Below are 24929 nucleotides of genomic sequence, written 5' to 3' on the forward strand. Positions count from 1 at the left end.
GTGTGCCCGGATCGCTATATACTTTTCTCTTAAGACTGCTTTTGCTGCATCCCACAGAAGTTGGGGCTTTGTGTTGTTGTTGTCATTTGTTTCTATATATTCCTTGATCTCTATTTTGATTTGTTCATTGATCCATTGATTATTTAGAAGCATTTTGTTAAGCCTCCATGTGTTTGTGAGTCTTTTTGTTTTCTTTGTAGAATTTATTTCTAGTTTTATACCTTTGTGGTCTGAAAAATTGGTTGGTAGAATTTCAATATTTTGGAGTTTGCTGACGCTCTTTTTGTGGGCAAGTATGTGGTCTATTCTGGAGAATGTTCCATGTGCACTTGAGAAGAATGTATATCCTGTTGCTTTTGGATGTAGAGTTCTATAGATGTCTATTAGGTCCATCTGCTCTACAGTGTTGTTCAGTGCTTCCGTGTCCTTACTTATTTTCTGTCGGGTGGATCTATCCTTTGGGGTGACTGGTGTGTTGAAGTCTCCTAAAATGAACGCATTGCAGTCTATTTCCCCCTTTAGTTCTGTTAATATTTGTTTCACATATGCTGGTGCTCCTGTGTTGGGTACATATATATTTAGAATTGTTATATCCTCTTGTTGGACTGAGCCCTTTATCATTATGTAGTGTCCTTCTTTATCTCTTGTTACTTTCTTTGTTTTGAAGCCTATTTAGTCTGATATTAGTACTGCAACCCCTGCTTTCTTCTTGCTGTTGTTTGCCTGAAATATGTTTTTCCATCCCTTGAGTTTTAGTCTGTCCATGTCTTTGGGTTTGAGGTGAGTTTCTTGTAAGCAGCATATAGATGGGTCTTGCTTTTTTTTTTATCCATTCTATTACTCTGTGTCTTTTGATTGGTGCATTCAGTCCATTTACATTTAGGGTGACTATTGAAAGATACGTACTTACTGCTATTGCAGGCTTTAAATTTGTGGTTACCAAAGGTTCAAGGTTAGCCTCTTTAGTATCTTACTGCCTAACTTAGCTCGCTTTTTGAGCTGTTATATACACTGTCTGGAGATTATTTTCTTCTCTCCCTTCTTATTCCTCCTCCTCCATTCTTCATATGTTGGGTGTTTTGTTTTGTGCTCTTTCTAGAAGTGCTCCCATCTAGTGCATTCCCTGTAAGCTGCCCTGTAGAGGTGGTTTATGGGAAGCAAATTCCCTCAGCTTTTGCTTGTCTGGGAATTGTTTAATCCCACCATCATATTTAAATGATAGTCGTGCTGGATACAGTATCCTTGGATCAAGGCCCTTCTGTTTCATTGCATTAAATATATCATGCCATTCTCTTCTGGCCTGTAGGGTTTCTGTCGAGAAGTCTGATGTTAGCCTGATGGGTTTTCCTTTATAGGTGACCTTTTTCTCTCTAGCTGCCTTTAAAACTCTTACCTTGTCCTTGATCTTTGCCATTTTAATTATTATGTGTCTTGGTGTTGTCCTCCTTGGATCCTTTCTGTTGTGGGTTCTGTGTATTTCCGTGGTCTGTTCGATTATTTCCTCCCCCAGTTTGGGGAAGTTTTCAGCAATTATTTCTTCTAAGATATTTTCCATCCCTTTCCTCACTCTTCTTCTTCTGGTACCCCTATAATACGGATGTTGTTCTTTTTGGATTGGTCACACAGTTCTCTTAAGATTGTTTCATTCCTGGAGATCCTTTTATCTCTCTCTATGTCAGCTTCTATGCTTTCCTGTTCTCTGGTTTTTATTCCATCAATGGCCTCTTGCATCTTATCCATTCTGCTTATAAATCCTTCCAGAGTTTGTTTCATTTCTGTAATCTCCTTTCTGGCATCTGTGATCGCCCTCCGGACTTCATCCCATTTCTCTTGCATATTTTTCTGCATCTCTGTCAGCATGTTTATGATTTTTATTTTGAATTCTTTGTCAGGAAGACTGGTTAGGTCTGTCTCCTTCCCTGATGTCTCTGTGATCTTTGTTTGCCTATAATTTTGTCTTTTCATGGTGGTAGGAATAGTTTGCAGAGCTGGGACGAGTGACGGCTGGAAGAACTTCCCTTCTTGTTGGTTTGTGGCCTTCCTCTCCTGGGAGAACAGCGACCTCTAGTGGCTTGTGCTGGGTAGCTGTGTGCAGACAGGGCTTCTGCTTCCTGCCCAGCTGCTATGGAGATTATCTCTGCTGTAGCTGTGGTCTTGGCCTTGCTCAGGCTGCTGCTCCAAAGTGGTGGAGTCGCATTGGAGGGGGGGTGGCTGGGAGGTTATTTATCTTTGTAAGGGGCCTTCCTGCTCCCTGCATCCCAGGGGATTAGTGTGCCCAGAGATTCCCCGATTCCCTACCTCTGGACTAAGTGTCCCACCCTGCCCCTTTAAGACTTCCAAAAAGCACCCACGAAAACAAAACAATGACCACAAAAAACAAAAAAACAAAAAACAAAACAAAAAAAATAGCCGCTCATTTTTCTTTATTCTCCAGCGCTAGCCTCAGGCACCTGCTCACTGGTCTTGCTGCCTTGTTTCCCTAGTATTGGGGTCCCTATCCCTTTAAGACTTCCAAAAAGTGCTCTCCAAAACAAAACAACAACAACAAAAAAAAATGGCTGCTCACTGTACTGGGGTCCCTGTCCCTTTAATACTTCCAAAAAGCACTCAATACAACAAAACAAAACAAAACAAAACAAAAAAATGTCCGCTCGCTTTTCTTTTGTCCTCCGGCACCCGCTCACCGTTCTTGCTGTCCTGTTTCCCTAGTATCCAGGGCCCCGCGCATGCACTGTGTCTGCACTCTGGTCCTGATGACTGGGGCTGGGTGTTCAGCAGTCCTGGGCTCCCTCTCCCTCTGGCTCTGACTCCTCTCCTCCCTCCGGCTCTGACTCCTCTCCTCCCTCCCTGACTCATCTCCTCCCTCCGGGAGCTGGGGGGAGGGGCAATCGGGTCCCACCGGACTGGGCTTGTATCTTACCCCCTTTGCAAGGCGCTGGGTTCTCGCAGGTGTGGATGTGGTCTGGATGTTGTCCTGTGTCCTCTGGTCTTTACTCTAGGAAGATTTGTCTTTGTTATATTTTCATAGATGTATGTGGTTTTGGGAGGAGATTCCTGCTGCTCTTTTCATGCCGCCACCTTGACTCCGACCCCCATAGTGGTGTTGTTAGAGTGTAGAATGAGCTAATACGTGTAAAGCATTTGGAACACCACCTGTCACATATTGAAGACTCTAATAGCCTTAGCTGCTATTGTTATTTGAAATTTTAACCTAGGCCATGGAGTTGGTACAGTGTTGGGCCACCATTTCCCAGGTCATTCACTCCCCTGGGAATGGTTACAGTGCAGACCCTCTACTGCTAGCTCAGGTTTGCACTCTCTCACTTTCAATCCTGAAGCTTGGGTGGATGACTCTCAGGAGGTGGGTTGGTTTAGTTTTGTTCTCCATGTGCAGCCTGCAGTTACTTCTTCCAGTACTTGTCTGCCCAGGCTAAATCTTCCAGTAGCACCACTTACAGACTTATGTAGCTGTAAGTCGGGAGCACTTCCCTTGGGACTTGCTCAGAACCCTCTGGGGGTGCCTAGGGAAACAAGCTGGTGAAGTCACAGGGTATCACACTTCCAGCTTTCTCTCAGGTCCCTTCTGTTAAGTGTGAGGTGGGCCCGAGTTGGGTAAACTGCGCAGCTTAAGCACATTCTTGTCCTCTCCAAGGCAATGCAGAGACCCTCACTCTGTCCCAGCAATGTCTACACGTAGGTATGTTGGGGTCATGGCCGCATCTGTCTTCCTGTGCTTCCCTGACCGCAGACCTTTTGCTGTGCTTCTTCCCTCCAGGGCACAGAAACTTATGAAAACGGAGTGTCTGAGACAGCTCTGGATAGAGAAAGATTACAACACCCTTTCTCTTTCTACTTACCTCCCTTTGTGCCCTAAACATGCTCACAATCCCTTCTTCCTGATTTTTCAACCTGCTCTTCATTCTTTCAAGAGATATTATTGCAACTTCCTTGCTCTGCCCCAGTGAGAAGGAAAGAAAGGAGAACACGGCCATGAAGGTATTTCACTGGAGTTATTGATATTCCATTAGAGTTTATTGGTATAATAAGTCACTTAACCATGCCACCACCCCAGCCACACAGTGCAAAGTGCAGCATTCACATGGCTCTCTGCCCTCTTCACAGCCTAAATGTTAACACTTATGCAAATCTGTGGGTTACCTGCTCTTATCTGAAGGCATCTGAAAACTTGTAATAATCCTGTTTCCCAAGTTTATCAGGAAGAGAGCCTATGAGAGAGGCAACATTCAGCCCTATTGGAACTCTCAGTCCCAGAGGGGTGTTTGGCAGCTTTCCTGTCTGCCATAGGACTTCAGCTGTGACACCAGAGGAAAGTTCCTTGCGACGTTCACAGTTCCCTGGCCAGCGTGAGCCATGATAGGGAGTTCTACATGCATATACCACTTCCTTGTTTTGAGCTGGTATATTTTCCTCAATTATAACATCTCCCTACAAGGAGTGGATCAGCGGAAATCCGATGTCTTTCTTAATGGTGGCCCATGAAGTACTTGACATTGATTAATCTGGTAAGTTCACCTGGCCATACCAGGAATTGATCTATTTGTCTATAATATTGGTGCTTTTATACATATCACCTTTGAATTTCATTAAATATAAAGTTTCCATTATTTGCCTCCCTTCTTCCTTCTTTGTGAGTTTTCGCTTTCTGTTTGGTTGGACAGTTTGCTCCGAGAAGCCCAAATTGGAAGTTATCTGTAGCTATATTTTGTGTCGGCTAATTGTTAAAAGCTCTTTTGAAAATAGCCTTCTCTTGGAACTCTTCTCAGATGAGCTCAACTGGGGACTGAATCATTGGTTTCATATGGGACTGAGTGTAAATGCAGGAGGGATTTTGAACTATTGCTGGGGAAGTCTGGAAGGAGAGGTAGAATAGTGTGTGTTGCGTGGGAAGTACGATTCCCAGTGAGGAGTAACGTGATTTTATAGCACACACGGGCTGACAGATCCATACAAGAGAGGCGAGCACATTTGCCGTGTTCAGATCCCACCTCAATTCTTAATAGGCTCAGGCTCCATCTTAAAGGACAAATCACCCAACCAAATGGCAAATACACATTTTCAACTATTTACAAACCAATCACATGACTTGATCCCTTCTTTGTAGCAGGACTAAACACATTCTAATAAATGAATGAGAGAAAAATAGACTTTTTAAAATGTTTTGGAAGTAGGTAAAAATATTTTTAGAGTTAAAAGTTAAAAATGATGCACTTTGGGAGGATGCTGGTAATGTTTGAGATTTTTAACTAAAATGTATGATGCCATATAAACATCTGATTTCAGAAATCAGACAAAATATTCCAACCTTTTAGAATCATAATCTTAAGCAGAGGTTATGAACGTTCAGAGACAGTGACACCTCTGGAATGTGGAGGAGAAGTCTGGAGAGTTCAAGTCAGAGAGGCCTGGGGGTTCTGTTTCCCCCTCCCTGGTCACTTGCTGGCCTTTGGTTTTGGTCTAAAAAGACATGAGCCCTGAGCCCAGCTGTAGTGTGCTTGAAGATATCAAGGTGACTACTTGTTTCAATCATAAAATTTTTTGAACAAACAGAAATCAATAACAACAAATGCTTTTGTGTAACCTGAATAATACATCAGAACCTCAGCTTTGTCTACCTATTGGCTTTATGTTAAAAAGGGTCAATTGACAGGGAGGGGTGTCCAAGTCAGAACTGATGGTCAAATTGAATCCGAACTCCAGTATGGATGTCCCACCTCACACAAGGCTTGGCTAAGAACAGATCTACCACCTATTCCCACAAACCGGCTCCCTAGCTTAATTCTAGCTCAGTTACAAACCACAGGTCCCTGATACTTGCAGGTATAGAAAAAACCCCACTTACCTTGTCAAAGATATTATTATCTCCTGATGTGAATCCCCTGTTGCTTCCCTGTCTAATCAGCCCCCAAATCCTATGTTTTCCTTTTAGTGGGTTCATCCCTCCTTCCCTTCTCAGGTTTTGCTTTGGTTTGGTTTTAAACATCATTCGCCTGCTTGAGAAGTATGATCTGCTACTCAAGACGCTACGGTGGCTCCCGCCTAGCCTGTGGGCCCAATTCCAAGCTCCTGACTTAGTGCACACCTGCTTACCAGGCTTCAGGTCTCCTGCCCCACCACCAGCACTACCCAAAAGGCTGGTCTCTCTCAAGGAAGGCCTGTGCTTTTTCTAGGATTGGTCCCCAGGCTTCTTGCTGTCACTGCTCTTGCCGTATTCACACTATTCTTGAATAAAAGTCCTCCTGCCTCTCCACCACTTTGCTCCCTTACAAGACCACCCCCAATCTCTCATTGTTCTTAAAACCTCTGCTGAGCAATTCCAGCCAAGATATGTTTCTCCTTTCCCTGAGTGTTTACAGCTTATCTTGGTCTCTGCTTAGTTATGTACAGTATTGTTTTCTAATTTCCAGCCACATGTAAGTCTTAACATTCTAGTCAATTGGAAATGGCTCCAAAACAGGAGTTTTGTGTCCTAGGACCTTGCCAGCCCTAATGTTCTCAGATCCTATATTGTACTTGCTACCGTGTCTGGCACAGAGCACCTCCATAATGAAAACAGGGTGACTTGGTGTGTTGACTGGACTTGTCCCCAGCTTTTTCTGTATTCCTGAGCAGCATAGTCTTTTCTGTTCCTTGAAATAAGCAGAGAGGGACTTACCTGTGGCTGTTGCCTTTCTGCAGACTATTAGGTATCATCTTGAAAGTGTAACTTAATGCTGTTTTCCCGTTGATGAAGATGGATTGAATGTGTTTCAGAGGCTCAATTAAAGGACAGATTTCCAGTATGTTAGTTCAGGTGAAATATTGGGCCTTACAATTTCTATCTCTTGAGGTCTTGTGGCCTGACTAATGGTTGTTTCCAAAAGATTAATTAGCGTTAACAATTAGTGGTTGTGTTTATAAAGTCATAGAGGCCCCATAACTTGCTATAACATTCCTAAATTTATTTTATGTTAGCTTGTTGAAGTCAGTACCCCATTCTGCTTTCGAAGAAATTGACACCCCTGCCCTTTAAACAGTTTTAATGTCTAGGTGGCTGAATATCAGTTATGGCCCCTTTTGAAAGCCAAAGTCCACCTGCTTGCAAGTCAGCATTCTCAGTGTGTCCTATTTCCTCCTGAAGCTGTCCCAGGGGATTCCAAGGGGAGACAGAGGGTTGGTGGCAGGGGGGTGAGTTGGGGTGGGGTGTACCACTGAGAATTGGTCACAGAGACCAATGCCAGCCTAGTGCCCAAGGAGAGTAAAGGAAGGAGAGGGAGAAGTGACTCTGCACAATGAGGGCCTGAACTCACTCCAGAGGAGAGGCAGCCAATTCCCTGCTGGCAGGGGGAGGCCGTGTTGCCTAGTGGTTACATGCAGATGCTCTAGAGTCATGTGCCCTCTGGATGGTACCTTAGCTCACCACCTACTGGCTCTGTGACCCTGGGCTAGGTATTTCTTTGTGTCTTCCATTTCCAAATCTGTGATATAGAAATAAAAACAGTACATCACCCCAGAATGCCCAGGCGGGATAAATGGCCTGATATGTGGGAAGCCTCAGAAAATGTGTCAGCAGTGGAGAATGGAAAGAGAAGATGGGAGGGCAGGGCGAGCTCCTAGTCACCTCATCTGTATTTAAAGGTAGTGCAGAGAGGAGGATGGTTAGTGGGACATTAGCCCCCTCACTGAGCACCATGGGTGGTGGATCATGAGCCAGACAAGGGTCACCCACCCGTCTCATGGCGCAAGCGTCTCCCTCTACAGGCTGCAGGCACCAGCCTCCAGCTGGAGGAGGACCCCAGCTTGCCTGCTGCAGCTGCCCAGGGGCTGCCCTCTGCCTGGGCGCAGTCCGGAGGGAGAGTTGCAAGCTCAAGCGGAGGGTGGCGAGTGCTGGGCCTGAGACAGGGCAGCGCTGTGGGCGTCCTTGGGGTGCTCACGACAGCTCAGGCTTCCAGAGCCTGGGTCTTCCACTAATGTTGTGTCCCCGCTTCTCCATCCACCCCACTCTCATCCAGGGACTGTCCCCAACGCCAAGGAATGCAAGATGGGGGCTGGGGGATGGAGGGGACTCTCAGCTCAGTTTGGCTGCAGAGTTCATAAAGTTTGCTGGGCTTTCCTCTTAAACATAGACTTGCTTCTGAAACACTGTTAGAGGTGCCACATAAGTGGGATCTCTTTTGGGGGGGTGGTCTGGGGACCTCCTCCCCATTCCCCCACCTCCCCTAACCAGCAGAGGCACAGCCTTTCCATCCTCTCTGCATAAATCTGTCCCAGCCTCAGGCAGCCCTGGTCTCATTAGCCTCACGCTGCCACAATGACAACAGCAGCCTCCGCCTGCAGGTCCTCGGGGTCGGCAGAGCAGGGCCCGGGAGCAGAGACCCTTGAGGACCCACTATTGGTACAACTCCAGCCCGTGAATAATGAGGAGCTGGGCCTCATTCGTTATAGCACCCACCTCAACACCTGGGGCCAGCCTTGGAGTCCTGCCATCGGGTTAATATGTAAATCTGTGGGGCTCTAGCGTTCAACAGGGTCAGACGTACACTCACCTGCCTACTCCACACAAATGCTTGAGGCCATGCTGTTAGCTCTCAGATAAAAGGCTGAGGGCTGATAGAGAGGAACAGTCATCAGCAGTGCCCCAAACGAAGTAGCTGTCATTTATCTGAGCAACCATGACAGCACTTTGCTAGACTCTTTTCACATAGCATAGATATTAGTGATTGAAGGGCAGCTTCTGGAGCCAGACTGCCTGGACATGAGTGCTGACTCTGCCATTTGCCTGCTATGTGATCTCCGGTGAGGTGCCTGACTTCTCTGTGCCTATTTCGTCCCATGTTGCGGGTACTGTGGTGTGGCCGGCAGAGGCCCCATCTCTCCTCCAGCATCGAGGAAGAGTGCTCACAGTGGATGACTCACAGCTGAACTGCCCCAGACTCACCCTCAGCAGAAGGGAGCTGCCGAGACATGGCGTGGGGTCCTCCCTGGGGTAACTGTATCCCCTGTCTGGCCCCAGAACAGCTCCAAGGGCCGGCCCAGCTCCAGAGCTCCTGCGGGCCTCTGCTCCGTGCAGCTGCACTGCCTCTTTCGCTGATGCTCAGTCCCACTGCCTCCCTCGCCTCTCCCTCCTACAGATGTTCTGAGAGCTCCTCAATGAATGCTCTGCGAGTGGAGCTCAGAAACACAGCTTCTCTTTCCCAAGGAACCTGACCTACATAATGTAAAATAGTAAACGAACAGAAGCGATTTCTCCCCCTCCTTCTCTCTCTTTTTCTCCCCAAGGCATATTAACATAGAGCCCTCCCTGGCCTGTATTATGTCTAATACCATTTTGGCACCTAACAGGCACTCTGTGAAACTGGGTTGCATGAATGAATGACCAAAAAATGGTTCTAACGGTAAGAGGCACTTCCTAGGGACCCCATCCACCTGGGATAGTCTACCACACAACCATCTACTGCCACACTGAAGCCAGTTGTCATCAGCTTTGTAACAGTGGCCAAGCATTCTCACAATGCTTCCCAGCTTGTCCTTCACGGTTCTTGCTTCCTTCCCTTCTTTCCTATCACCATTCCAGCTTGTGTTCTTCCTATCATTCCTTCTCTCATGTCCTTTACCTCATTCTCTTATCCCAGTTTCTCACTTAAGCTACAAGCACATGAATGATGATTGAATATTACATGCAATGCAGGAGTCTTTGGCAAAAGCTTCCTCTTCTGGCTGCAAAAGCCGCTACTCTCACCACCACAGTCACATAAAATACTCATCACAATTACTCTCCATTTGCTGTTCTATTCTGGAATAGTCTGTAGCTGCACGTATTGCATCATCATGAAGGCGAGACCTAAGGAAGTCCCAGCCTGTCCGACTCAGGCAATTGTGCTGAGCTGGGCATTCAATTACTTGACTCATCCATGAAGAGGGGTTATGTCTTACTGAGAAAACTTGTGGAATCTCCCTCCTGGGAATTCTTTTTAAAGGAAGAAATTCTCATTTATTGGGATAGTTTAGGAGGGTTCTGACCTAAAGGCAAAGAAATCAACTTGATGAGTTTAGAAAGGTTAGGTTTCTGTGATTCAGTGTTTTTGTAAATTTTGGGAAGGCGTGTGAATGTAGAAATTAAGTCGGTTTCTGAAATTGCACTAGTTAGAAGGAACATAATTCAGCTCTTCCAGGTGGTAAATTTGTCAGCTGACAACAAAAAAGGAAGACAGTTAACAAGCTTAGAACAGCGGCTTTTCAGAAAAAGACATAAAAGAACAAATGGAATTCGGTAAGAATGGGTAGAAAAGATAAATCAGAGCAGCAGCAGCAGCTCTGAAGGAAACCTTGATCAGGAAGATACCATTAGCTCTGTTTCTTGGGCAGCCAAAATAGCTGAGAAATGTAAACAACAGTGATTTTGTTGTAATATTCTTAAAAGGAGCCCATTTGTCGCTGTCTCTGTGTCTGCCTGTTCTGACTGCCAGAACAAAGCACCACAGACGGGGCGACTTATGCTACAGCAAGTGGCATCTCACAGCTCTGGGGGCTCCAAGTCCAGGTCAAGGTGTTGGCCGGGCTGGTCACTTCTGCGGCTCCTTGGCGTGCAGATGTCAAGCTTCACATGGCTGTCCCTTCATGAGTGTCTGTGTCCTAATCTCTCCTTTTAAGACACAAGTTGGATTGAATTAGGGCACACCCCATTATTTCATTTTAATGTAATCACCTTTTTGAAGTCTAAATACAGCCACCTTCTGAGGTCCTGAGGGCTGTAACTTCAACATGTGAATTTGGAGGGGGTGACATTTTCAGTCCATAACAGCTACCATTTTCTCTATTTGTTCTTGCTGTCTGTGTTTTATAAGCATCGCATTGTCATTAGAAAATGAGCAGACTGTTGTCCCACCTGGGGGCCGATCCAAAGCTTCCCAGGAAGACCCCCTGTGGGTGGAGCTCACAGCACCTCCCTCTCCTTGCCCCCGCTCGGCCGTGGAGCGCCTCTGTGCGCTGGTGCCTATTTATTTCTCTTGGCAACACCCCGGTGCCTCCCTCCTGAGCGCCTACATGGGGCTCCTTAAATATTCTTGTTGATACAGATGATGGCATGTCAGCACAGATTAAGATCAGTGGGGACAAAGCTGCTTCACACACACAGCTGGCATCTTTACAATGTGGCATATGCCTGTGAAATGACGTGTGAGCTGGGGGCGGGGGGAAGTGATCGGCAAGCAAATTTTTATTGCTGGAGAAGCCACGGAGACTCTGAGTAAAGTGTTCTTTCCCTCAATCCAATTTCCACACTGTGTGACCGGGAAAGCAGGAGAAAGTCAAGAGCTTGACTCGTGATGACTCTGGGAAGCACTCGCTCCGGAAAGCGGTCACGTGGGCTACACATGCCTGGTGGAGGCGGCCTCTCCCTGAAGAGGGAGAGCCTGGCAGCCGCTCAGTGCTCAGCCCGCGATGAATTGCTGTGTTGATAGGACAGTGCAGGCCTCCTCACCAGGCCCTGGGCCCCGTGCCTGCCCTTCCTAACTGACACAGCTGCCTGCTGTGGCCTGAACAGCTGGAGGTGAAACCAGGGGCCAGGGGGAGCTGCTGGAGGGGGCGTGGGGAGGCCGGCAGCTGCTGACAACCATGGGCAAAAGGCTGTGCTCCAAAGCCTATGGCCCAAGGGGCTGAATGTCAAAAGCAGATGACAAGTATGGGTGGTAACCTCTCCATGGCATTTAAACTGTTGTCCCCCTCCCTGGAAAACCCCCTCTGGCTCAGAACTTCCTCCCCCTTTCAGGGACCACGGGGTTCTGGGACATCACTGGTTTTCTAGCATCTGACCAGTCTTTGCTGTTTTACTGCCCCTTTATCTCCCCCTGTCCCTTAGATGAGGGCATTTCCCCAGCATGCACTTCCTACTTCTGTCCTCTTCACACAGAAATCTCATCCCACCTGGAGGGCTCACTTCCCCCTCTCAGAAGCCCCACTTCTCTCCAGAAATCCAGGTCTGAATTTCCAAATGGAAACCCCTCTAGACAAGTGGTCCTCAACCTTAGCTGTCCTGATTTGAGTCAACTGGGAGTGTTCTATTTTAACATATTTTTAAATGTTTTTAAAATTGGAGACTTATTTTAAAGACCTGAAGCCTAGGCCATACCCCCAGACCCATTAAATTAGAATATCAGGGGGGTGGGGGGTGGGGATAAGGGGGTAGAAATTAGGCCTCTGTATATTTTGAAGTCATTTTAATTCTTCCACCTGGATATAATTATCTCTCTTCTGGCCTCCCATGGTGCTTTATTTGAACTATTCTTAGAAACCCTTTTTTTTTTTAAGTCTGACTCCAGACTCTGGGTTTCAAATCTGGGCCTTGACATTTACCAACCATAAGACTTTAGGTAAGTTTGTTTAGCTCTCTGTGCCTCAGTTTCCTCACCTGTAAATTGAATTGGGAGAGGTCATAATAATAGGACTTACCTCATAAGATTGTTATGAGAAATTAAAAGCCTAGATCAGTGCCTGACACATAACAAGAGATCAATGAGAGTCAGCTATTATAGCTCTGAGTAGTTGGTAGGATTTTTAAAGTGATAAATGTGTGTCTAATTCAGCGGTTCTAGAACTTTTTAGCACAGGTAAGGATCACCTGGAGAGTTTGCTACAAAACAAGTTCCTGAGACCCATTGCCAGAGATGCTGATCACATAGTCTGTGTGGGGAGGGGGATGCCGAGGTCCTGCATTTCTAGCAGGCTTCTGGGTGTGTCTGTGCTGTGGTCCAAGGGCCCCACTGGGCTCCACTTCTGCATCCTCTCTCTCCCACCCTGCAGTCCAAGCGGTGCCAGGAAGGCGATTCTGCTAGAGCTTTCCTAGCATTCTGACCTCAGAGCTTGTTCCCCAATGGCCGGCATGACTGACCATTAGCCCATCTCCCCAGGTTCCAGAACATTCCTGCCTCCTACTCTCAGAGCAGAGCCCAAATGGCTCATTTTGTACCAAACCAGCGCTTTCGGTTCTGATGCAAGCATAACTTAAAGCCATCCCCAACTCTTCACTGTTGTGACCCAACAGGCCTTAGATTAGAAGCCACAGGTTCATGCAAAACAGTAAGGATGGGGGAGTTTGCGTCTGTCTTCCTCCCTCAGCCAGATTTTCTTTGTATGTACTTCAGGCACCCCCTTTCAATGAGGAAAGAACACTGGCTATTCCCTCAGATAAGCCTGATGCCATTTTGTATATCTTCCTGAGGAAACACAGAACTCCTCCATGATGCTGCCGTCGCTGATTCTGGCTTCCCAGCAAGATTGCAGCACTAGGTCTTTAAAAATGTTTTCTTACAAGGAAGAGGGCAGCATATGCCCACTGTTGTGTCTGGCTCTGTGACCTTGTGTTGTTCATTTCTTTTTCTGCCCACCTCTGTATGCCAAGATATCTCTCTCATTACATCTCCTTTTAAGCTGACTCTTAATTTTGTTTCCATGTCAGCTCAAGTCAATTACACTAAATACTGTACACATTATTATCCCCCAAACGACTTTACTCCATCAGTTCTAGTGAGCAAGGCCAGGAACCAGTGAGCGGCAAGACCAGCCCTTGAATTGGCTCTCAAGCAAAACAGTCAACAGCCTCCTCCTCCCCCAATCAACTCTGCTCCCAGAGGGATGGAGCTTTATGTCAGTGAAGAATGTATTAATTAAAGCAAATAAAAATGCCCTCATTTATTGTGATGAATTTAGCTCTTGCAGGCCATTTTCTATGGGGTCGCCTGCCTGGAAGATGTGCTGAAGAGAATTGAAAGAAAAAAAAGTATTGCATTTGTAACTGCCTTCAGAGACCTCCTTTTTACCACGCTGGCCTTTCCAGTATCCACAGTAAGTTACAAAGATGTGTATGTCATGTAATACACAGGGACATACGGACAAACACTCCTCCTGTGGAGCACGGCTGGCCATGAGCCTATATTGCAAACCAGAACGAGTGCACTTGCAAGATGTCTTGCCTGAGGACTGCCCTGCCTTGCCCAGTGTCTTCTGGAAATAGGACGCATCACTGACCAGATTTATCATTAGCCTTCACCACATTGTGACTGTGTGGTACAAGATCCTTACTGCTGTCTAGTGGGGAAGTTGAAGGAAATTTCTTGATCAAAAATACAACTGAGATAACTTTGGTGCCATCGAGGTAATGGGAATAGAGGGTGCTGGGGAGAGAGATGACTAATTTTCCTTTTTATACATCTTGTTTCTATTGCTACAATAAGCAAATGTTACTTCTGCAAGTAGAAACCATGAAAAAAAAAAGTATGAGAGCTTTCAAAGTTGGCCCATGGAAGAAATCAATGAAAGCAAAAATACTTGGTTGAGGGCACCCAGTGGATGTCTCATTCATTTTGTTGAATGAATGGACACCGAGAAGAAGCAAGATATGTACAAGGAGTCATTAAGTTTGTGATGCTTGCTGATACTGTCCACACTCCTATGACATTGCTTAGGTTATCGTTCATTAGTTAGAATGGAAATAAACTGAGATCAAGCCTGCCGGCTGCCCAGTAGCCCTATAATTAGAAATGACTGCCTCCTTCATTGTCCTGCTTCCTATAGTATTGAGACTTCAACTTTAAATGACAAATGAATCCCTCCAAACACCAATGAGTGTCAGTAATGGAGCAGGTCCTGGAGTTTCAGTTTCACCTTTGCAGGACATCTCCCCCTCCACCCTCATAAATCTAAAGGCCAAGTTTTTAATAACAATGGAGTTTAGTCATTTTCTGAAGGCTTAGATATTGGGCCTTTGGAATTTAAGAAGGTATGAAGCTCAGGATATTAATAGTATTTTTTCCCCATCTTTATGCTGATTTTGTAACATAGAGGATGGGCACTTGGAAAAGATAGCCAAGAGGTACCTGAGGATCAATCCAAAGCTCTGAGCAATGGAGAGACTCCACTCTTGGGGAACTGGCCGGGGAATCGTCCCTGGAGCTTGTCACCTTTCCTCTCTCCTAGCCTTCCTGCTTCTCCTTGTCATGCCTGTTCCGAGGGTGGCCAAGGAAAGTATAAGACTCAGGCCACTCCGCGTGGCGGCTATTAGCAGTCCTGGTGAGAGCTTGAAGAAGAGAGAAGCCATTGGTTACAACGAAGTGACTTAATGGTCTGCAAATCCCGTTTATCTATATCCTCTGCCTGCCCCGATGACAAAGAATTGGTCCCTAACTCTCCAGCATTCCCGCACAGGGTGTAGCAATTCCACAATAAGGCATTTTTTCCCTTCATTTCACATTTCTGTAATGTATTCCAAAGATATCTCTAAAGCTAGTATCTATTTTTATTCTGTGTTTTCTTGGTTATCTTAGAAAGCTGATTGGAACCAAACTTAACGGTGCTGTTTGTGTTTCATTTCCCAGTTTGTATTTGTGACCTTCTGGATCCTCTTTCTGTATGACTGAGAACTTGTTTTCCCTAAGGCCCTAGACGATGTCTTTCCAAAGTGGTACCATCATGCATCGGTGAGTGATGGGGAAATACAGTGAATATACAAAAGCAATACTCTCTGTTCTGAGAACTCCAAAGTGCCGTATTTATGTTGCACAAGTTCTCCTCAACCCCCAACATCCTGTTCACGCCTCCCTTTCCATCCTGTCACTATTTAAGGAGCACACTGAGGATACAAAATGAACAAAACTGGCACTGTGATCGCAGTCACTGAGAGCAGAGCGGATGTCCAGGCAAGACTCTGACAAGTTGTTTATGAAGTCATTGAAAAGACATGCAAGCATAAGGGTAGGCAACTTCTTGGCAGCTGCCATCCTGGGAGAAGTGACTTCAGCAAGAAATAACATGTAGTTAAATTCTGACCTACGAATGGAATCAAGCAAGCTTAAAAGGAATCCACCCCAGCACCCCAAGACTATCTCACAGCTCAGCAGCAATTTCTTAGCTAACACCTGATTGGGACTATTCCTCACAAATGGAATTATTCTCACATTTCTATGAATACATTTCCATTTGATTTTTTTATTTACCCATTTATTTTTGAGGGGCTGAATAGTAAAAAGAATCTTTTCTGAGATATTCAGGTCACTGGTGTCTGAATACTGGTATTGGTAGCCTGAAGGGCAGAGCCGGAGCGAGGCAGCCCAGGTTTTGGGTGAAGGAGGGGGTCTGAGTCAGCAGCAGTGTAAGATAAATTCTAGCCAGAATAAGCAGGCAAAGAGAGGCAACACAGGGCCAGGTAATTTATTTAAATATCCCCGGGTGAGGTTCTGTGGCCTTTTTGCCAGAGGCCAGAGAAGGCATGCCCAGTTAGGGAGGTGGGGCGCTTATAAGGGATTAGGAGGGGGAGGAGGGGGCAAACTATCTTAGGGGGGTGTTGAGAGGTATGATTGGCTAAAGGTGACATAATAGTCAACTAGAAACTTTTTTCCTTCCAAGAGGAAGGAGGCTGACATCTGGGTCTTAGTTGGCACATCAGGATGGAATTCAGGGAGAGCTGTCCCCTTTCCATATACGGCACAGACTGTGGGGTCTGGTCTGTTCTCCCCCCATGGCATCTCTCTGTTCTGTTTGCATGTCCTTGTTTTCCCTTTCTCCAGCCTAACAAGCAGTACATGCACAGAACAATCGTTCAAAGGCCTAACTCAGTTCTCAATACATACAGATGGATTTCCACATTAGGAGTTCAGAAGGAGGTCTGCTTCTGCAAAGCAAATTACATTACAAAAATGGGGAAACTACAGGGGTGAAGCATACCGAGTCCCCTCAAGTTCACAGGCTTTCTTATAACACTTCCATTGTCTTAAACCTACATGATTACCAAATGGGAAAAGAAAGTCATTCAATGACAGCCCCTCCACATACCCTGCCCCCCATAAAAATGTACTTTCACTTGAAACATGTATTCAGTGAGATACTGATTATTAATTGACTTAAGGGACAAGTTCTGATCTAAGTAGAGTCCAGGACCAAAAACTGCATATGAAATAAGTCCCACCTCTCAGGGACCTCTCCTATCACCTTCTTTTTGTCAGGCCACTACTTCACCTTCCAATTTCTCTTCACATTTGTCTGAGACACCCATGTAGGGAATATTCCTGCTTTTTTATGGCACTGTATACTGTACTAAGTCTGTTCCTTAACTCAAGTATGAACTCACTGAATTCTCACAATCTTCTTTAGATAGCAACTATAATCCCGAGTTTTACAAATTAAAAAAAAAAAAAAGGGAAAAGAAAGCCCAGAGAGGTTAACTGATTTGCCTGGGGCCACCAAGTTCCTAAGTGGGACAGCTGTATTTAAATCCAAGGCTAATTCACTTTTCATTGCCTTTTACTACAGTAAATGCAAAACTTGTGGTTCGATCTGGGTTTCATAATTCCCGGGGCAGTCAATGGATGTCAGTTTGCTTGACTGCCATAGCAAAGTGAGAATTCTCACTTAAAAAAAAAATCCAGAGTCCTCATCTGCATGCTACTAAGTCAAAACTCAGCTTTAGAAAATGAAGTGATTTAGGACAACTGACTGAGCTTCGTGGTACCAAAATAAAAAGCCACAGTCTTGAAAGTGGCTAATATTGGAATCCATCATATACACCAAACACCTTTTCAAGGCTTTCTGAGCTTATGTAGTGGTTTCCTTATTAGAAACTGCCTACTTCTTTAGGGTTCCATTTTCCACATGGAAATGAGGTTGGATTTCTTCCAAATAGTTATGATGGTGATGCCCAGCATTTGTGACCTTGCTAAACAACCATATGGATTTTGGTAATTTTGGAAGCAGACAGCTGAATAATGGACATCATATCCATAAGCTAATTGGCATGGCAGACACAGTACCACAGAGACCCTACATTCCTTTGTGCCTTCCTGACCTGGGGCTTTCTGTTCCTTGCCCTTCGATCAATCAAGTAACCTGAAGCCCTTGGAGAGAAAGGGCTGAGGTCAAAGGAGGAGGGACAATGGTGACAAAGGAAGAAGAGGAGGAGGCCGCCTCCCTGGGGTCAGACAGACTCCTCCGTGTTTCTGTTAATTGGAGAAACTCCCAACAGAGCCATTTCTAGGGAAAATGTTGGCATCTGCAAAATCAGTGTTGAGGGACCCCGATGTGGTCACCCCCAAACTTCCATGATGCCTTTTGATGTCTGCTCCAAATCCAGCACCCAGACTGCATCTCATCCCTGTCTCCCAGCTTCAGTCCCTTACTCAGGACAATTTCTTTTAACTTCTCCTGTTCTGTTGCCCAAGGAATGTGCTCTGTGAACTTCTTAAATGCTAGTATGAACAAATATGGAAAATGCTGTTACCAGGTATGGGGAAGTTGGGGTTCTATGGCCAGGATCCTCTCTGAACTTAAACCACCTGATGATGTAACTGGCCTGTTGCTAGGCTGCCGCTTCCACACCTTTAGGCAATAAGCTATTATTGCGCTGTATAGAGAGCTCGGCCCAGTGCTCTGGGTGGAGGCAGAGACGCTAGTGCTTGACCTACCACTGGAGAACAAGCCGGGTAATAAACCCTTTCACCCCAAGAACGTTTTGCTATCGATTTCTTTGATCACAGTGAATCCATAGCAAACTTGCACAGGGCTGAAACCCATTGGCAAGACAATTAGCAAAAGTCAGCAGGGTTCATTGTTGACCAAGGAAAAAGACAGGCTTTCCTGATGGGAGGGGTGCTTCAGCGGGCTGCCCCTGTGAATGGGGAGACAGTGGATCATCTCCCAATGGGTATATGGTCTGAAGTGGCTTACCTCCTAGAGGACTGGGCCCCACCCCACGACTGGAGGCAAGTGGAGATGGCACCTGAGGCTGTAGGGGTGGCCCTTGGTATAGTAAGCAGTTCCTTTGAGAAGCAGAGTGCCTGTGAGGCAGCGGGGACTTTGGGCTGGCTGCTTCTCACAGTGTTAAAAAGGTCTACAGAGGAGACCCAAGAAATGGTGTCACAAAAACATGAGCTGCAAACTTCTGTGGATTCCCTGAGGAGGGAAGTGGCATTATTGCAAAAAGTGGCACAAGAATGCTAGCTGCAAATCTCTGTGGATTCCCTGAGGCAGGAGATGGCCCGGATGTGGGAGTAGGTAGCACGGGAGCACTGGCAGCAAGGGTGCCATTGGAGACGAGATGGCGTTGCTGCCAGGTGTTCTGAGGTAGGAAGAGGTCAAGGAAAGAGATGAACTCCTGAGAGAAGCACAGGCGGAGGTGGCACGAGAACATCAGCTGCGCAGCATTGAGCTGAAGGTAAGAGACCTTCTGAAGACAAAGGTAGCATTGCTGTGAGGCACAGTAGCAGAGGAGGCACTTGGGGGAGTGGAGAGAAAGGTACCATCAGCCCCAGAAATGGAGGAGCTGGGGAAGGATGAAGCGGTGGTGCTGGAGGCACTGATGCCTCCTGTATTGAAAGTACGCCCAGTAGTTGTAAAGAAAATAAAGACCCAGCTGCTGAAAGTTCCCCAAGGAGAGGAGCAGCCCCCTCCCCAGGTCGTGGAGCACTCTATGGTGCCCCCCTATACTCAGGTGGAGCTGGTGGCTGTGGGACTTAGGGGTGGATGGAATTGTTCTGTCAGGATCAGAGATGGGAAAGCTGTCTTCCCTGACAGTGCAGCCCGCCTTGAGGCAGCAATTACAAAATGCGAGGTGACATGTACAGTAGCTGAAGTAACAAAAACCCGGAAAGAAATAAGAGCCATTACAGGAGGAATAGGAGGTGCCCCATAAGGGTTACCAGGACCCACATGTGGGTTGATTTGATACGGGCAGGAGTAGATGGAAGAAAATTAGATGGGAAGCCAAATAGGATCTTACTGGAGCTATGGCAACAGCTGAAACCAGAGCAGCAGTTCCAGCCATTGAGACCAAAGAGGCAGAGGTCAGAGACAGAGCCACGAGTCTGGCCTGTGTGTCTGCAAGACTTTTTGCTGGAGAGGCTGGAGAATAATGTTCCAGCTTCCTTATACAGGGACCATTGCAGAGGAGTAAGGGCACATAGATTGAGAGGAGAGAATCCTGGAGGGGTGGAGTGTGGATAAAATGAGAGTTTCTGTGGCCAGGATTCTCACCTGGCCCTGCTTGACTAGCTCACTGCACACCTGTGGGCAATGCATGGCTGTTGACTCTATGTAAAGAGCTCTGCCCAGTGCTCTGGGCACAACACGGTGGCAGGGATGCAAGGCTGCAGGAGAGCAGAGCAGAGGACAGTGGCCCAGAGGATGGCTGTGTGGGACAGCTGTGCAGAGAGGCCCAGAGGAGACCTGTGTGGACAGAGAGGCCCAGAGGCAGAGACCGGCTTGCTGCATACAGACTCGCTCTTAGTGAATGGGATTCAAGTGACTGACCTGCCACCTGGAAATAAAATTGGGTATAACGCTCACCCCAAAGAGCGTTCTGTTGTCCATTTTCTTTGGTCACATTGAATCCATAGCAAACTTGCCTGGGGCTGAAACCCATTGGCAAGACACACCCTTAAATCTGATTGAGCCTAAGATACACACCCAAAGTTGAAATAATAAAGTAACGGTTAATACCAACAAAAGTCGTGATTAGGTGGGGTCATTCTGCACCATGTGATTACTGCCAGATGGGCCACACAGACAGGGGGGCTTCTATGCCTTGTGTGTCCTGTCCTGACTGTAACTGACATGTGTGTCATGACTGAACAATCTTGAAGGCCTCTGAGTCCTCTCTGGGGGTGTGCCGGGGAGTCAAAACGTCAAGGGAGTGAAATTCCAAACCTCCCAGTTTCTTCCTCACTCAGAGCATGTGAGATGCTGTCTGTCACTGGACTCAGATGCAAGGTCATACGTTCTTCTTGCATCCATACGCTTGGTGGGAAACTATGAGGCAGCTAAGTAAGGGAGGTGAGTCCTGAATTGTAAAGGTCAATGGTGGGTACGTCGGCACCAAATGGCCCCCCTCTGTCCTCAAATATTACAAACCCCTCTGCCACGTCTTCCTGGTTCCTCACCCAGCCCTTCCTCTAGGCAGAGGAGACCCATAATCTAGGTACCTCCTGGTAGCTTAGAGGTTTTTTTATCCAAGGAAAACAGAAATACCCATAACATTTTGTGTACAGTTTTAGAAGGTTTAGAACTCAAAATACCATTTATGAGCCTCAGGTTAAGATCTCTGGCCAGCTGAACATGTACTTGAAAAGAGGGCCACCAGATAGTTTTTAATGCTAAGTTCAAATTAAAAAGATGGAATCAAGAATCATTCATCTTTAAAAGTCATTATTGTATGCTTAGTGCTATTTTCATCTCCATGGAGTGACAAAAGAAATATGAGATATGGTTTCTAACCTCCAGAAGCCTAGAGTAGATATATTTCTAATTATATATGTATATTCCTACCCATCCTTGTAACCTGCTTAAAGCAGAGGTGGTGCTCTGTAGCATCTTCAGGAGAATATTTGCAATAGTTAAAAAAATAAAATAAAACCAACAAACAAGAACCCTTATTATTCCCCAGAAAGTCCATCTCATCTGAAAAGAAAGAGGGACCTGGTCAGGATTCCAATGGGGGACTTGGTCTCCCATTCACATTGTTTCCATATGGTCTAAGACATCATCAGCTGGAGATGTTCTGCTAATACAGCACTCCAGCCCTTGTCACTCAGAGGTTGGTAAGAGAGATTCTATGGAGGGTACTTGAAGCATGGTCCAAAGTTAATGCAGACCATGTGGCTTTTGTACAGTGAGATGGCTGGAAAGTAACCCTCCTCAATAATATCTTTGCAAGTCACAACTTGATTGACACCACTTATATAAAATATAATATTTTATAAAAATAATAATAATCATCTCACTATAGGGATTCTGCCTTATATTGGATATTTACTTTTCTCTAGCTAATGTATATAACAGTAAGACATTTGACTTTAACATAAGGAAGTAATAACAAACATTTATAGAGTGCTTACTATGTGCCAGGCACTCTTCTAGGAGCTGAGGATGAAAAAATAAACAAGACCACCAAAAATACCTGTCCTTACAGAGATTACATAATCCTGGTGTGGAGGACAAGCAGTACATGTATAAAGAGTAAATGTATGACGATACCAGAGAGTGAACATGCTATAACTAAAAATAAGGCAGGGTAAGGGGAAAGAGTTGGTGTGTGTGTGTGTGTGTATAGTTGCTGGTAAGTTTAATAAGGTATACGGCAATCAGGATGGCAAGGGAGTGCCTCTAAGATGAGCTAATATTTTTTTTTCTGGGCCTAGAGTTTTGCTTTTTATTTGGTCTCATTAATCTAGAATTACATGAAGAATATTATGTTTACTGGGTGCTCCCCTTCACCAAGTCCCCCCAAGAAACCCCATTACAGTCACTATCCATCAGCATAGTAAGACACTGTAGAATCACTACTTGTTTTCTCTGTGTTTCACAGCCCTCCCCATACCCCCCCACACACATTACACATGCTGATTGTGATGCCCGCTTTCTTTTTCCCCACCCTTCCCACCCATCCTCCCCAGTCCCTTTCCCTTTGGTAACTGTTAGTCCATTCTTGGGTTCTGTGATTCTGCTGCTGTTTTGTTCCTTCAGTTTTTCCTTTGTTCTTATACTCCACAGATGAGTGAAATCATTTGGTACTTGTCTTTCTCCACCTGGCTTATTTCACTGAGCATAATACCCTCCAGCTCCAACCATGTTGTTGCAAATGGTAGGATTTGTTTTCTTATTATGGATGAATAATATTCCATTGTGTATATGTACCACCTCTTCTTTTTCCATTCATCTACTGATGGACACTTAGGTTGCTTCCATTTCTTGGCTATTATAAATAGTACTGCGATAAACATAGGGGTGCATCTGTCTTTTTCAAACTGGGCTGCTGTATTCTTTTTTTTCTTTTTTTGCCTTTTGATCCTGGCTTCATCTCATCTGTTTATTTATTTATTTAGTTAGTTTTATTTTTATTTTGGTATCATTAATCTACAATTACAGAAAGAACATTATGTTTATTAGGTTCCCCCCTTCAACAAGTTCCCCCCACATACTCCTTCACAGTCACTGTCCATCTGCGTAGTAAGATGCTGTAAAATTACTACTTGTCTTCTCTGTGTTGCACAGCCCTCCCCGTGTCCCCCACGCACTATACATGCTAATCGTAATGCCCCCTTTCTTTTTCCCCGCCCTTATCCCTCCCTTCCCACCCATCATCCCCAGTCCCTTTCCCTTTGGTAACTATTAGTCCATTCTTGGGTTCTGTGATTCTGCTGCTGTTTTGTTGCTTTAGTTTTCCTTTGTTCTTATACTCCACATAATGAGTGAAATCATTTGGTACTTGTCCTTCTCTGCTTGGCTTATTTCACTGAGCATAATACCCTCTAGCTCCATCCATGTTGTTGCGAATGGTAGGATTTGTTTTTTTCTTATGGCTACGTAATATTCCACTGTGTATATGTACCACATCTTCTTTATCCATTCATCTACTGATGGACATTTAGGTTGCTTCCCTATCTTGGCTATTGTAAACAGTGTAGCGATAAACATAGGGGTGCATCTGTCTTTTTCAAACTGGAGTGCTGCATTCTTAGGGTAAATTCCTAGAAGTGGAATTCCTGGGTCAAATGGTATTTCTATTTTGAGCTCTTTGAGGAACTTCCATATTGCTTTCCACAATGATTGAACTAATTTACATTCCCACCAGCAGTGTAGGAGGGTTCCCCTTTCTCCACAACCTCACCAACATTTGTTGTTGTCTGTCTTTTGGATGGTGACAATCCTTACTGGTGTGAGATGATATCTCATTGTGGTTTCAATTTGCATTTCTCTGATGACTAGCAATGTGGAGGATCTTTTCATGTGTCTGTTGGCCATCTAAATTTCTTCTTTGGAGAACTGTCTGTCCAGCTCCTCTAACCATTTTTTAATTGGCTTGTTTGCTTTTTGTTTGTTGAGGTGTGTGAGCTCTTTATATATTTTTAATGTCAACCCTTTATCAGATCTGGCATTTATGAATATATTCTCCCATACCGTAGGATGCTTTTTTGTTCTATTGATGGTGTCCTTTGCTGTACAGAAGCTTTTTAGCTTGATATAGTCCCACTTGTTCATTTTTGCTTTTGTTTCCCTTGCCCAGGGACATATGTTCATGAAGAAGTTGCTCATGTTTATGTCCAAGAGATTTTTGCCTAGGTTTTTTTCTAAGAGTTTTGTGGTTTCATGACTTACATTCAGGTCTTTGATCCATTTTGAATTTACTTTTGTGTATGGGGTTAGACAGTGATCCAGTTTCATTCTCTTACATGTAGCTGCCCAGTTTTGCCAGCACCAACTGTTGAAGAGACTGTCATTTCCCCATTGTATGTCCATGGCTCCTTTATCATATATTAATTGACCATATATGTTTGGGTTAATGTCTGGAGTCCCTATTCTGTTGCACTGGTCTGTGGCTCTGCTCTTGTGCCAGTACCAAATTGTCTTGATTACTGTGGCTTTGTAGGAGAGCTTGAAGTTGGGGAGTGAGATCCCCCCCCCCAACTTTATTCTTCCTTCTCAGGGTTGCTTTGGCTATTCGGGGTTTTTGGTGTTGCCATATGAATTTTTGAACTATTTGTTCCAGTTCATTGAAGAATGCTGTTGGTAATTTGATAGGGATTGCATCAAATCTGTATATTGCTTTGGGCAGAATGGCCATTTTGATGATATTAATTCTTCCTAGCCAAGAGCATGGGATGAGTTTCCATTTGTTAGTGTCCTCTTTAATTTCTCTTAAGAGTGTCTTATAGTTTTCAGGATATAGGTCTTTCACTTCCTTGGTTAGGTTTATTCCTAGGTATTTTATTCTTTTTGATGCAATTGTGAATGGGATTGCTTTCTTGATTTCTCTTTCTGTTAGTTCATTTTTAGTGTATAGGAAAGCCACAGATTTCTGTGTATTAATTTTGTATCCTGCAACATTGCTGAATTCCAATATTAGTTCTAGTAGTTTTGGAGTGGAGTCTTTAGGGTTTTTTATGTACTATAGATGA

General features: G+C 45.2%; 1 protein-coding gene across 1 annotated transcript in view; it reads left to right on the forward strand.

The window, feature by feature from the left end:
• The first annotated feature begins 4092 nt into the window (after window positions 1-4092).
• The window catches only part of ADTRP (androgen dependent TFPI regulating protein), an 85840-nt gene continuing 65003 nt past the window's right edge, over window positions 4093-24929 (forward strand). The window contains 4 exon segments of the mRNA XM_073224301.1: window positions 4093-4492; window positions 4495-4523; window positions 13702-13836; window positions 15366-15467. Coding sequence (XP_073080402.1) covers window positions 4372-4492; window positions 4495-4523; window positions 13702-13836; window positions 15366-15467 — 387 coding nt within the window. The 5' untranslated portion in view covers window positions 4093-4371.

The sequence above is a fragment of the Manis javanica genome, chromosome 16, assembly GCF_040802235.1.
Source record: "Manis javanica isolate MJ-LG chromosome 16, MJ_LKY, whole genome shotgun sequence".
NCBI classification, from domain to species: Eukaryota; Metazoa; Chordata; class Mammalia; order Pholidota; family Manidae; genus Manis; species Manis javanica.